Below are 12,699 nucleotides of genomic sequence, written 5' to 3'. Positions count from 1 at the left end.
CTTTTGTCAGGTTATTTCAGCTTCTTGGGCTTGAAGAGTTCTCAGCTGTTTTAACAACCAATGCTGGTACTCCCCAAAAGTGACAGTGGAAAAAAACCTGTGTTGATTAATAGTTAATTTATAAATCAATTTTGTGCATTCTTATCCTCAGAGCAGCTTCACATATAGGCAGCAGATTTAGATCAGGATAAAAACTCAGCTGTACTGAGCTGGCAAGCCACTGGCCAATTTACAGTCGAATATTAAAACCTCCCGCTTTGGGAATCTCTTGCAAAAAGATGTTAAACTGATCCAAAATATTGTTCATGTTCTTGATGAACAAGTCACAGTTGCTATTAGAAACCAGTAAACCTTAAATAATATGAAGTAAGGCTAGAGAACCTGTTAATTTCAAATTCTTTCCAATTGTCATTTTTGTGAGTATTTCACAACTGATTAGATGAATCTGAAAGTTTTATTCTACAAATAGATTGTAGAAATTGAAACTGAAAACTTTTAGTACTTATTTTTGCTTTGTTTATTTGTAAATTTGCAATTCATGCACTAGTCAAAAAGCTTTCCTAGATAACTCTGTTTTCAGTAATGTATAAAAAGCTAATAGAGGGGGAGGTAATTGAATGTCTGGAGAAGGATATTCCCAAAAACACTACAGAAACAGAAAAGCAGTGCCCATAAACTTACCTTTTAAAAGTGAGAGACTTCTGGTAGATTCTTCAGGAATCTAAATATCAGGCAGGGGGATATGGAATATTTAATCTTTAATTATATAAACACAGCATCTTAGTGTCATTCAGTAATTCTAGAACAACTCAGTAATTCTAGAAAAAAGAGCTAGAGCCTTTCCCCCTCTTTTGCTTTATTGGTAGAGCAGAATAACAGAGTTACAGGAGACCTCCAAAATCTTCCAGCCCAATCTCTGATCAAGCAAAAAATCTAATATTCATTTCAAGCAAATGGTTGTCCAATTTCTTCTTAAAATCCTCCAATATTGGAGCACCCACATCTTCTGGAAGCAAATTGTTTCACTGGTTAATTGTTCTAACTGTCAGGAAATTTCTCTTTCAGTTCTAAGTTGTTTTTCCTTTTTGATTAATTTCCATCCATTGCTTTTTCTCCTGTCTTCAGGTGCTTTGGACAATCTTATAATTTGATTATGAAAAGTTACCATGATAAATATTTGGATCAGGTAAATGGGGTCCATCTTTTCTTATGGTCCAGACCTCAGGACATGAAAAACCAAGTCTACTCTGAAAAGCACTGTATCAGAGAGAGAGATAAAATACAACAATCCCACTGGCATTTCATCATGATCTACTTCTGTTTCATTAAATATAATTCACTGCTAATTTTTAGAAGCAGCTCTGGGGCAGAAAAAAAAAGACTTTAGGAAAAGCTGGTTGCAATGCTTTCAGTAAGGGACACCAAGATCAAAGTGTAGTCTACCTTATAGTGTAATCACAAAGATAAAAGATGTATGAAAATGTTAGGATTGTTTTGAAAAACAACAAAACCAGTTTAAAACAAATGCAATAAGACATAATATGAGAGACAGAAATCATTTCCAGTATGGGCAATATGTAGAAAAAACCAATGTCTAGGAAAAACAAAAAACGACAAGTTTCCAAATTCAAAAGCCGATATAAAAGCATTTGAAATCAAATTAGAGCAGAATGCCTTAACTACTACAGCAAACAAGAGGAAAACCTCCTACGACCAAATCTAATAGAGCTTTCTACAACTTTGTCAACAATAAACTCAAAGACTCTAGACCCATCCCACCTCTCAAAGGACCCAACAACAAAGAATATCATGATGATTCATCCAAAGCCAACCTCCTCAACTCTTTCTTTGGCTCTGTCTTTGTTAACGGCAATGGCTCATCCCCCAATTTCATCAATCACACCTCAAACTCCCTCAACGACCTAACCCAAGTAGACTTCACTGAAGACCGAGTTGAAAAAGCATTACATGACCTTAAACCTTCTCTATCAATCAGACCAGATGGTCTATGTGTTTACTTCCTAAAAAAGCTCTCCTCTGCCATAGCTGAACCAAAAATCTTTCAGAACCAGCATACTTCCTAAGCTATGGTCGAAAGCAATGGTCATCCCCATCTTCAAAAAAGGAGACCTCTCTCTTGTCGATAACTACAGACTAATTTCACTATGCTGCGTCCCATGCAAAGTCATGGAATCAATTATAAACAAATCAATTACTCTCCATCTAGAAACTAGTAATTTGCTCTCTAACAAACAATTTGGTTTCAGAAAGAAACTATCTTGCAACCTGCAGCTCCTCCACTGCAAAAATATATGGACAACTCATCTAGATCAAGGGAAATCTATAGATGCAATTTATATCAACTTCTGCAAAGCCTTTGATTCAGTGGTCGACAACCAACTACTCCTAAAACTCAAATCCTATGGCATCTCAGGATTCCTCCACAGCTGGATTACAGCATTCCTGTCAAACAGACAACCAGTGGTCAAATTAGGAAGCACCCTATCCAACCCCATCCCAGTTAAAAGCGGTGTTCCCCAAGGTAGTGTACTGGGACCAACGCTCTTCATTCTCTACATCAATGACCTTTGCGATTACATGTCAAGCAACTGTGTCCTGTTCGCTGACAATGTAAAACTCTTCAACACCACCGATAACATAACTATTCTCCAAAAAGACCTGAACTCTGTTTCTGAGTGGTCTAACACATGGCAACTCTAAATCTCAAGTAGCAAATGCTCTATCCTATACATTAGGAAGAAGAATCTGAACTTCAAATATGAACTGAATAATCAAATTATCACAGATAATTCCCACTTGGTTAAAGACCTCGGTATACTAATAACAAAAGATTTAAGTGCCAAAGCCCACTGCAACAACATAGCTAAGAAGGCTTCAAGAGTTGTAAACCTAATCCTACATAGCTTCTGCTCTGGCAATCTCACACTGCTTACCAGAGCTTACAAAACTTTTGCCAGACCCATCCTCAAGTACAGCTCATCTGTTTGGAACCCATATCGCATCTCAGACATTACCACCATTGAAAATGTCCCAAGATACTTCACCAGAAGAACCCTTCACTTCTCTACTCGAAACAGAATACCCTGTGAGACTAGACTTTCAATCCTGGGCCTAGAAAGCCTAGAATTAAGACGCCTTAAACATGATCTAAGTATTGCCCACAAGATCATATGCTGCAATGTCCTGCCTGTCGGCGACTACTTCAGCTTCAACCACAACAACACAAGAGCACACAACAGATTTAAACTTAATATTAACCGCTCCAAACTTGACTGTAAAAAATATGACTTCAGTAACTGAGTCGTCGAAGTGTGGAACTCTTTACCGGACTCCATAGTGTCATCCCCAAACCCCCAACACTTTACCCTTAGATCATCTATGGTTGACCTATCCAGATTCCTAAAAGGTCAGTAAGGGGCGAGTACAAGTGCATTAGAGTGCCTTCCGTCCCCTGTCCTATTGCTCTCCTATATCTCCTATTCCTTTCTTCTATTCCTATATCTCTTCTTCTATTCTTTCATTGATATGTTCTATTACTATATAGTATATTACTATAATAGATAATAAATCATTATGCACCTGTAAATTGGCTTCAGAGCCTTAGAGGGCTACAGTGGCAATTGTTCAACACAATCCACATTGAAAGGTGGATATAGAAAAGGAAGAAGTTACCATCCAGAACAAGAACACCAATGTTTCCCTTAATAAAAGCAGTATCTCCATTGCAGATATTTTGCATTAGAAAGGGACACAAATGCACAAAGTATGTGATCTGTAATAAAAGGCCTCAGTAACCAAACTGTTTATTACAGACTCAAATCTGAATTTTGCAGATCCAGCATCTTAATTAATACATTGCTAAATGTAATAGTAGAGAATGTATGTAGCTCAGGGTAGAATTATTGATTTGTTGTGATTAAGTAATACTTGAGATAACTCTTTCTAAATTTCTTTTTGCCTTGGTCTTCAGATTTGCTTGATGCTCTTTCACTTACTGTGGTTTTGCCTGCTGGTAGCCCTAAAAAAAGGAATAGCAGAATAATACTGCTAATTGATAATCATCTTTTTTCGAATGCTGTCCAACTTCATTTAGATCTTTCTTTCTGATTCATTTTCCATAAATGGAATTCTACTCAGTATTGTATTACAATATTCTTTCTACTTGTTATTGTCTATCATTGATATATTAGTTTACAACTCACAGTTTGACAGCACATTACTAAATTGCATTCTGAACCTTATCTAACACGTATTATAATAAAGTCATTTCACCCTCATATCAATGGATCAAATATTAAAAAGTGGGTTCTCAGATGCATACCTGAGTTAAAGATTAGTTCAAGATTAAAAAAAAATTGAAATCTACTGTGCTGTGTCATTTTTACTTAATGACTGTACCTGTACCAGGTTTTTCTAAAGCAAAAATAGATTTGGGAATACTTTATTTTCTGTATTTTACACTGCATACTTCTATTTTGTCTCCTCTGAAAGAAAGTTGATTGATACAAACTGAAAGCAGTCAACCTTTTTGGTTTATATTCTGAGATAGTTATTTATTACTGCATTTATACTTTCTAAAACATATCATTAATAAGAATTAAGTATGAACAAAGTTAAAATTATATAGTACATTACCTTGCATTAAATCCCATTGAATTCAGCATGACCTGTGTCTAAGTAGAGATGTCAAGTCTATTATAAAATGTATTAAATACTTGATTTTCCTTTTTTCCCCACACTATCCTTCATCTTCACTTAGAATTGTGGTTTTGCCTTTCTACTGAATTTCTATTATATCTACAATTATGCTGTAGTTGTTTTTCAGTGTCAATTTCCCTGGGGCTACATTAAGTAATTATAATTTTTTAAAGCCACATTATCCTTGCTTCTTAGTGAAAACAAGGAGTGGAAAGAAATAACTCACTAGTGTATACTCAAAACTTTGAGAGCATTTGCACTTACAAAGCTTTTAGACTTATCAGTATTAGCTGTATAACTCATACTAAGTTAGATAACATCAGCATGACATCATAAAGGAAGTTTGTTGTCTCCATGCAGATAGCATCATTACAAGCCAAGGTGAACTATCAGTCCATTAATCCAACTCAAATGAAGATTTAGACTAATTTATGGTTATATGCAGAGGTGGGTTGCTGCCTGGATGCGGGGGAATGCAGTGGAGTAGCAAAAAAAGAGCACCCAATTTGCACTGAAAGATGTTAAAATAAGAGAGGGGTGGGGTCAATGGCTGCAGCAACATGGGGCTGCCCTCGCTCCACTGAGGGTAGCCCTGAATCCCCACCATCTGGGAGTTTCGGTTCAGACAAACCAGGCCGGATCCTTCCTGGAGGGGAGGTGACATAGGGGACACTACTGGGGGCCTAGTTGGAGGTTGGCAAACCCCCACCAGGCAAACCGGCCTGGTCTCGCACCAGCGGTGGCGTGAGGTCGGTCAGGCTGCAATGCCTGTGTCAATGCTAGCTGTGGATGACAACACAATGCAGGAGATTGAAAAAGACTGGTAACATCTGGAAAGGGAATAAAAGCTAAGCATTGGCAAGGTAAAGAATTTTAAGCAGTGTGCTGGTGTGTCAGGAGTGCTAAAAGAATTTAAATGAAGCTGTTGGAAGATTTCTTATGATTGGAATCCGAAAAGCCGGAAATAGATCACAACGGCTGCTCGTGAATTGAGGCAAACAGCAGCAGCATGATTCAATGAAATGCCTCATATCTTCTCTTCTGTTTGAAGAGCTTTAAAGGCTGTAAAAGAGATGTTTTTTTAGATCGGAGCTGATTTGTTTTTTTTTTTAGTTATGTTATTGTTTTTCGTCCAAAATTGTTCCCCTTTTCATGTGAGAAAATGACGTGTCGGCTTGGAAGACAATTTGCCATCTTGGGTTCGAGAGTCACCACAGTGAGGAGATTTGGACATTAACATCATTATGGAATAAACGAGTTTTATAAAGTTATTGGATAAGAACTGATTAATTGTATCACATTCTTGGAGAGAAATATGGAAAAGAACTGGAGTGAGAAGCTGAAAGAAAACATTAACTTTAACATTAATGGTATTATTTTAATTAACTAAGAAGAAAAACAGCGGTATTAGAAGAAAAGAATTCGTTAGAGTCATGGACAGACAATTTGGCAAGAGATTATAATCATATGAGCTTGTTTATGGAGAAAGAATTATGGTTTTGAAATTTGTTTGATAATAGTAACACCACGAAGGAATAGGGCTTTTTGAGAGGTTTATAAGATAAATATGAGAGGTTTATATAATAAAAATGTTTTTTTAACTATGTTAACTATGTTAAGATGGGGATTATATGAAATATGAGGGGTTTAAACCCCCCAAAAGTAGAATGTTAATGTATTATACTGCATGGTTTGTAAGGGGAATTGATTAATATGAACAAAGATAAATATGTTGCATATGATGTGAATATAATGAGTTAATATAATGAGTTTCTTAAGAATTTTAAGGTATTAAGGTGGAAATTTAGAAATATGAATTTATTTTTGGAAATATGGATTTATTTATAAATTGAATAGAGGGATGGATTATGATTTGTAATAACTATTTTCTTGTTTGGGAAATTTCTTTATAATGAGCTTTAGAAATATATGACTATGGAATTATATGGATCTGAAAGGAGGAGAGGAATGAAGTAAGAGTTTGTGAGAATATTAGAAAATATAAGAATATATAAGAAATATAATAAAATAATTTCACAGAATTTAAAGCACAAGTAACAGATTTTTTAATAGCTATAAATAGCATGAAATAAGTATTGAAAATGGAATGTAATAATGGAATGAACATAGAACTGTTTTCTGACTTAAATTATTTAATAAGGGAATTAAGACTTTCAACTGATTGAAACCTTTTATTTTTAATATGGATGATAAGGAGGATTATGATTGATATACAGTTTAAAGATGATACTTTTATATTAGAAAGGCTATTGATTATATATTTGAGAAGGTTTCTATTGCACTACTCAGATTTTAATATGCAAAAATGGCACAATAATGATGTTGAATATATAAAAAGCTACATTCTCCATCCTATAGGAGAATGGGTTGATCTCCATCCGTCAACCAATCAGGACTGAGCCCATGTTATAAAATCTCAAGTTCTGTCAATCATCCCACTTTTTACTCAGTCCTCAGCAGGACAGGACGTGTGGTCAACTTTCTGACTGTGTTTTCTCACTTATCTTGCTACCTTCCTACCCCTTCTTTCTTCTATCAGATAAATTTTTTAAAAAAATCCCCTCTCCCATTTTTCCTCCTCCTCTTCAGCTGCTGCCCCAGGAAGGCACATTGTGAGATCAGAAGGCTCGTCCTTCCCAGCTGTGCCAGCAGACCAGCCAGATTGCTAACTCAAAGCGATCCCTTTTTCTTTTTCTGCCGCTTAACTGGAGAACAACTGGGCAGGGGAGAGAAAGTGAATTGCTCAGCCAAAAAGCCCTTCCTGGGAGGCCATATAGCTGGCAACCTCGCTGAGGCGGGAGTCATTTTAAAGATGCAATTTTGGCTTCTTTGAAGTATCAGCTTGCGAATCTGCCCGGTCTCCCTTAATTGTTTTCAGCGCCTCACAGCTGATCATCTACTGCAGCAGAGTGGTATCCCACTCCTGTGTGCAAAAAGGCTCCCTTAATACATCTCTGTTACCGGGTTAAAATCAGTATATTCAGTGCGCAAATAAGGTTTTTGGAGTGGAATACTAGTGGCTAAGCCAAAATTGCGATTTCTGAAGGATTTGTGTCAATGGGACTGAGTAAGTGAATAAATTGTGTAAGGTGCCGATTTTCTTTGGCAGTTAGAGAGTGCAGTTTCAGAGGCCTACCAGCACTAGCAGAACAGGGCCTCCCGCCATTTTATATTTTTGACTCTTATTGTCAAGCGAACCAAAAAAAGCATCTGAGAGAATAAATCAACTTCCACATCTTATTTCTTTAGCGTAGAGTCACATTTATTATCAAAGCCAATTTGGATTCAGCATGCTTCATTCCAACTTAAGGTCCCTTAAGATTCTTCCAGGTCAAAGGTCATCTCCCATCCCCACACCCACAAGTGCAATCATGAGGACAAATCCGAAGCAGGGATTTCTAATTCCTTTCTGTTTTCTGTTACTTTGGATTCTGTGTAAAGGAATGTGTGCTATGTGGCATAATCTGTCACTCTCCTGTGTTTTTTTTTCTTACTACCAAAACTGGGTCAGGCCAGCCTTTGAATTCACAATTTAACCTTGGGCCTGACAGGCAGCCTCCCCTAAGAATAGGGGTTGCACCATTCCAAACCATCTTACCTCCCTCCTTCAAGACCCTTTGGCTTGTTCTGATAATTTTCATGGAACTGCTTGACTAACCTATCAGCACTAATGTCCCAACTCTTTACCCAGGTAGCCTCTGACAGAGGGTACCCCTTCCAATGAATTAGGTACTGCAAGGTTCCCTGGAAAATGCGGGAATCCAAAATTCTTTTCACTTCATAATAGGGTTCCCCTTGAATTACTACAGGGGAAGGGGGCAGCTGTGCATGTGGCCTAACGTTGGATTTGATCACTGGCTTAAGCAGGCTGCAGTGAAATACAGGGTAAATCCTCCCTAGGATTCTAGGTAATGCAAGCTTCACCATGACTGGGTTGATTACTCTCACTATTGGGAAAGGGCCCAGGAATTTTGTACCTAGCTTTTTGCTCGGCAGCCTTAACCGAATGTATTTGGTAGACAGAAAAACTTTATCTCCCACTTGAAAAGGCAGTTGGGGAGATAGGTGCTTATCTGCTTGTTTCTTGTAGGCTTGCACTGCCTCTGTCAGCACTTTCTTTGTGTCCTCCCATCCTCTCTTCAGCTTCTCCATCCACTCCACCAACGTGATGGGCGAAGGAGGTTCTGTAGGTAGTTCTGGCATGGGAATGAAATCTCGACCACTGGTAACCTGAAAAGGAGTTAGTCCCGTGCTGCTGTGGACAGAATTGTTGTATGCTACTTCTGCTAAAGGCAGCAGTTCAGCCTAATTGTTCTGCTGGTAACTTACATAACATCTGAGATATTGTTCTACTAGGGCATTAGCTTTTTTTGCTGCTCCATTTGTGGAAGGGTGGAATGCAGAACTAAGTCCTTGGGTGGAACCAATGGTGCGTACAAATTCCCTCCAGAATCTGGCAGTGAATTGGAGCCCCTGATCTGATATGATTCTTCAGGAGATCCCATGCAACCTGTAAATGTGTTTTAGGAATAACTTAGCCAGATATCTGGCTGTGAGTAGTTCCAAACAAGCAATTAAATGGGTTTGTTTGGAGAATAAGTCAATGACAGTCCAAATACCAGTGTTGCTCTTGCTCTAAGTGAGTTCCACTATCTCTATTTCTTCCCAGGGTCTAGCAGGGTTGGCTACTTGCTGCAGCAATCTGGGGGGGTTTCCCAGGTCTATGCTTCCTGGTTGCACAGGTAGCACAACTTCTCACATAACCTTCAACTTCCACTCTCATCCTGGACCACCAGAATTGCCTTCGCATCAGATGCAATGTTTTCAGGAATCCAAAATGGCCCCCTAGTCTGAAGTCACGACTCCATTGGAGAATCTCTAATCGCAGGCTGGCAGGCACATACAGTTTGGTTCCCTTCCAAGCCAGTCCATCCCTCAGTGATTTCTTTATGGTTGTTGAACCACGGGCAAAGTTGGCAAAGCTGACTTCAATTTGTTCTCCCATTCTCCCTTTCCTGGTAGAACCTGTCTCCTAGTCTGGTCTTGGGTGTGGACAGGTGCAGCTTTCTCCTTACTTTCAGGATACAGGGAAATACATGGGATGATCAGATGGACTTCTTCCTCTCTCTTGCTATTGTACTGTGGTTTTTGTGACAAAGCATCAGCAAGGAGATTCTTCCTTGCTGGAATATGTTTCAGTGTAAAATTGAAACGTCTGAAGTATTGGGCCCATTGCACTTACTTAGGAGAAAGCCTCTGAGGAATCCTTAATACTTCGAGGTTTTTATGGTCAGTCCACACTTTGAAAGGAATTGCTCTGCCTTCTAGAAAATGCCTCCATGTCCCCAGCGCTACACGTACAGCAAATGCTTCTTTCTCCCAAATAGCCCATCTCCTCTTGGTGGGGGATAGCTTCTTGGAAAGGTATGCACAAGGCAACAACTGTCTCTTTCCATTGTCTTGTGACAACACTGCTGCTATTGCCACATCGCTGGTGTCGGACTGGATCACAAACTTCCGCTCGGGGTCAGGATGTTGCAAGATTGGCTCCTTTGAAAAAAGTCTTTTAAGCCTTTCGAAAGCCTTTTGGCATTCCATCATCCACCTGATTGGCTGAGATGATTTGGGATTAGTAGGGACTGACACAGTCTTTAATAGTTTGGTTCGGGGCAAGGCAATTTCAGCAAAAACTGGAATGAATTGCCGGCAGAAATGTCTATGTCATGCTAGCTCAGAAATGGGAGTTGAAGTCCACAAGCCTTAAGCCTGCCATGTTTGAAAATCTAATCTCTAACTTGGGGGTCTTCCAACTTGCAGCTTTAAGACTTGTGGACTTCACCTCCCAGAATTCCTCCATCAGTCATGCAAGATTGGGTTCTCCTCCTGGTTCTCTCCCCCCCCCCAACCCCAGGTTCAGATTCACACCCACTTCTGCTCTAGCTGGACTTAGAGCTGGTATCACTCTGCAACTCCAGGCTGTGAAGACATAGCAGCTGCGAGTGGGAAGCCAAGACCAGCTAAGGAAAATCTGATGAAGATTATTCACCTGGAATCGGCTGTAGTGTGAGTTCGGCTGGGGGCGGCCAGCTTTCCACCAGGTTCTTTTCTTTTAAAGAGAGAGAGAGAGAAAAGGGGACAGGCAAATAACCAGCTTCTCTAGAGAAAGAAATATGTATCTCCCATCAATTGCAGTGTAATTCTGTCTTTCTTTCTGTCTTTACATTTCAATTTATGGGAGATACACATTTCTTTCTTTAGAGAAGCTTGTTATTCGCCCACCCCCTTCTCTCTCTCTCTCTCTCTCTCTCTTTAAAAGAAAAGAACCAGGTGGAAAGCTAGCCATCCCCATCTGAACCACACTGCAGCCGATACCTTCCTCAGAACTTCCTTACATTGCTTCCTTATTCTCTTTAATTTGCAATTTAAAAAGTTCTGGTTTCAGTTTAGCCACTTACCCCAATTAGTCAGAAGGTTCCTTTATCATAACACAGCTCTTTTTAAAAAATCTCTCCTCCGGCCAAAGTGCAATAAAAGTGCACAGAATCAATAATTCTGTGTTTTGCTTCCTCTAGCACAAAATTTACTTTCCTTTTCTTTTCGGATGACATCAATTAATCAGTCCCATTTTCCATTTGCAGTCTTCCAAGTCTAAAGGCAGCGAACTGCTTCCACTCCATTGCTGGTGGAGGCTCTTGTACGATGCCTGTGGGGTGTGCAAAAACTCCAAAACAGGCACCAGACCAGGTCCCCTTCTTCCCCTCCCCTTCAGGGCGGTTCTGGGCTGATTCAAAAGAATCAGCACCCCCAGACAGTGTTGCCTTGGTAGATGACACGCCTTCTCCCTTTCTATTGTATCTGTTAATGTACACCAAAATTCTATTTTTTTCACTCTCAAGAACTGATTTAGGAAGATATAGGTGGGAAAGGAGAACAAGAAATCAAACGCTCTGTTATCAATTTATTCATGGACATTTTACAATGGATTACACCATTTTTTTTAAATTGCTGCAAGAACTTTTAGAGTTGAAAATGTTATTTCTTTCTAAGCATATTCAAAAATGCTGCTTGCATTTCCTTATTTTTGAAGCTGTAGATCAGAGGATTCAGCAAAGGAGTGAGTACTGTATACATCAGTGAGATTAAACAGTCTTGTTCCGTTGAGTGATTAGAGGATGAACGCATGTAAGTAAAGATAGCAGTGCTGTAGAAAATGCTAACTACAGTAAGGTGGGAGGCACAGGTAGAGAATGTTTTGACTTTGCCCTGAGTTGTCTGGATTTTGAGCACAGCAGATACTATAAAAATGTAGGAGAGGACAATGAAGGAGACAGTAGTTACCATAATGCTTCCTGAGACAATGAATGTTACCAGTTCAGCAAGAGAAATATCAGAACAGGATAAATGCAGAAGAGGTGGAATGTCACAAAAGAAATGCACTATTTTATTGGAACTACAAAAGTTCAGAGAGAAAACAAAAACAGTATTGGTAATTGCATTAAGATTTCCAATGGCCCATGAGCTTGCCACCAGACACTGGCAGAGAGACTGACTCATGAGTAAAGTGTAGCGCAATGGCTGACAGATGGCTACATAACGATCATATGCCATAACAGAAAGGAGAATACCTTCTGTGGCAGCAGTAGTCAGAAAAAAGTACATTTGGAGAAAGCAACCAATAAAGGAAATCGACTTGGTCTCTGAAAGGAGGTCCCACAACATCTTTGGCATGGTAGTTGTGATGTAACAGATTTCTGTACAAGACAGATTACTCAGTAAGAAGTACATGGGAATATGGAGGCGCTGGTCAATCTTTATCAAAATAATTATGATCAAATTTCCTGTTAAAGTGACAATGTAGATCAATAGTCCAACAGCAAAAAACACGACCTGAAGTTTAGGATCATCTGTTATTCCCCAAAGAATGAATTCTTTTAGGTTAGTATGATTCTTTGTTTCCAT

General features: G+C 39.0%; 1 protein-coding gene across 1 annotated transcript; it reads right to left on the bottom strand.

Moving 5' to 3' along the window:
• Positions 1–11,772: 11,772 nt before the first annotated feature.
• Positions 11,773–12,699, bottom strand: LOC139153382 (olfactory receptor 5F1-like). Its single transcript, XM_070727223.1, has one exon. It carries the CDS (start codon positions 12,697–12,699, stop codon positions 11,773–11,775), a length of 927 nt encoding a protein of 308 aa, XP_070583324.1.

Source organism: Erythrolamprus reginae, chromosome Z (assembly GCF_031021105.1).
Source record: "Erythrolamprus reginae isolate rEryReg1 chromosome Z, rEryReg1.hap1, whole genome shotgun sequence".
Lineage (NCBI taxonomy): Eukaryota > Metazoa > Chordata > Lepidosauria > Squamata > Dipsadidae > Erythrolamprus > Erythrolamprus reginae.
This window is presented reverse-complemented; position numbering and strand designations above follow the sequence as displayed.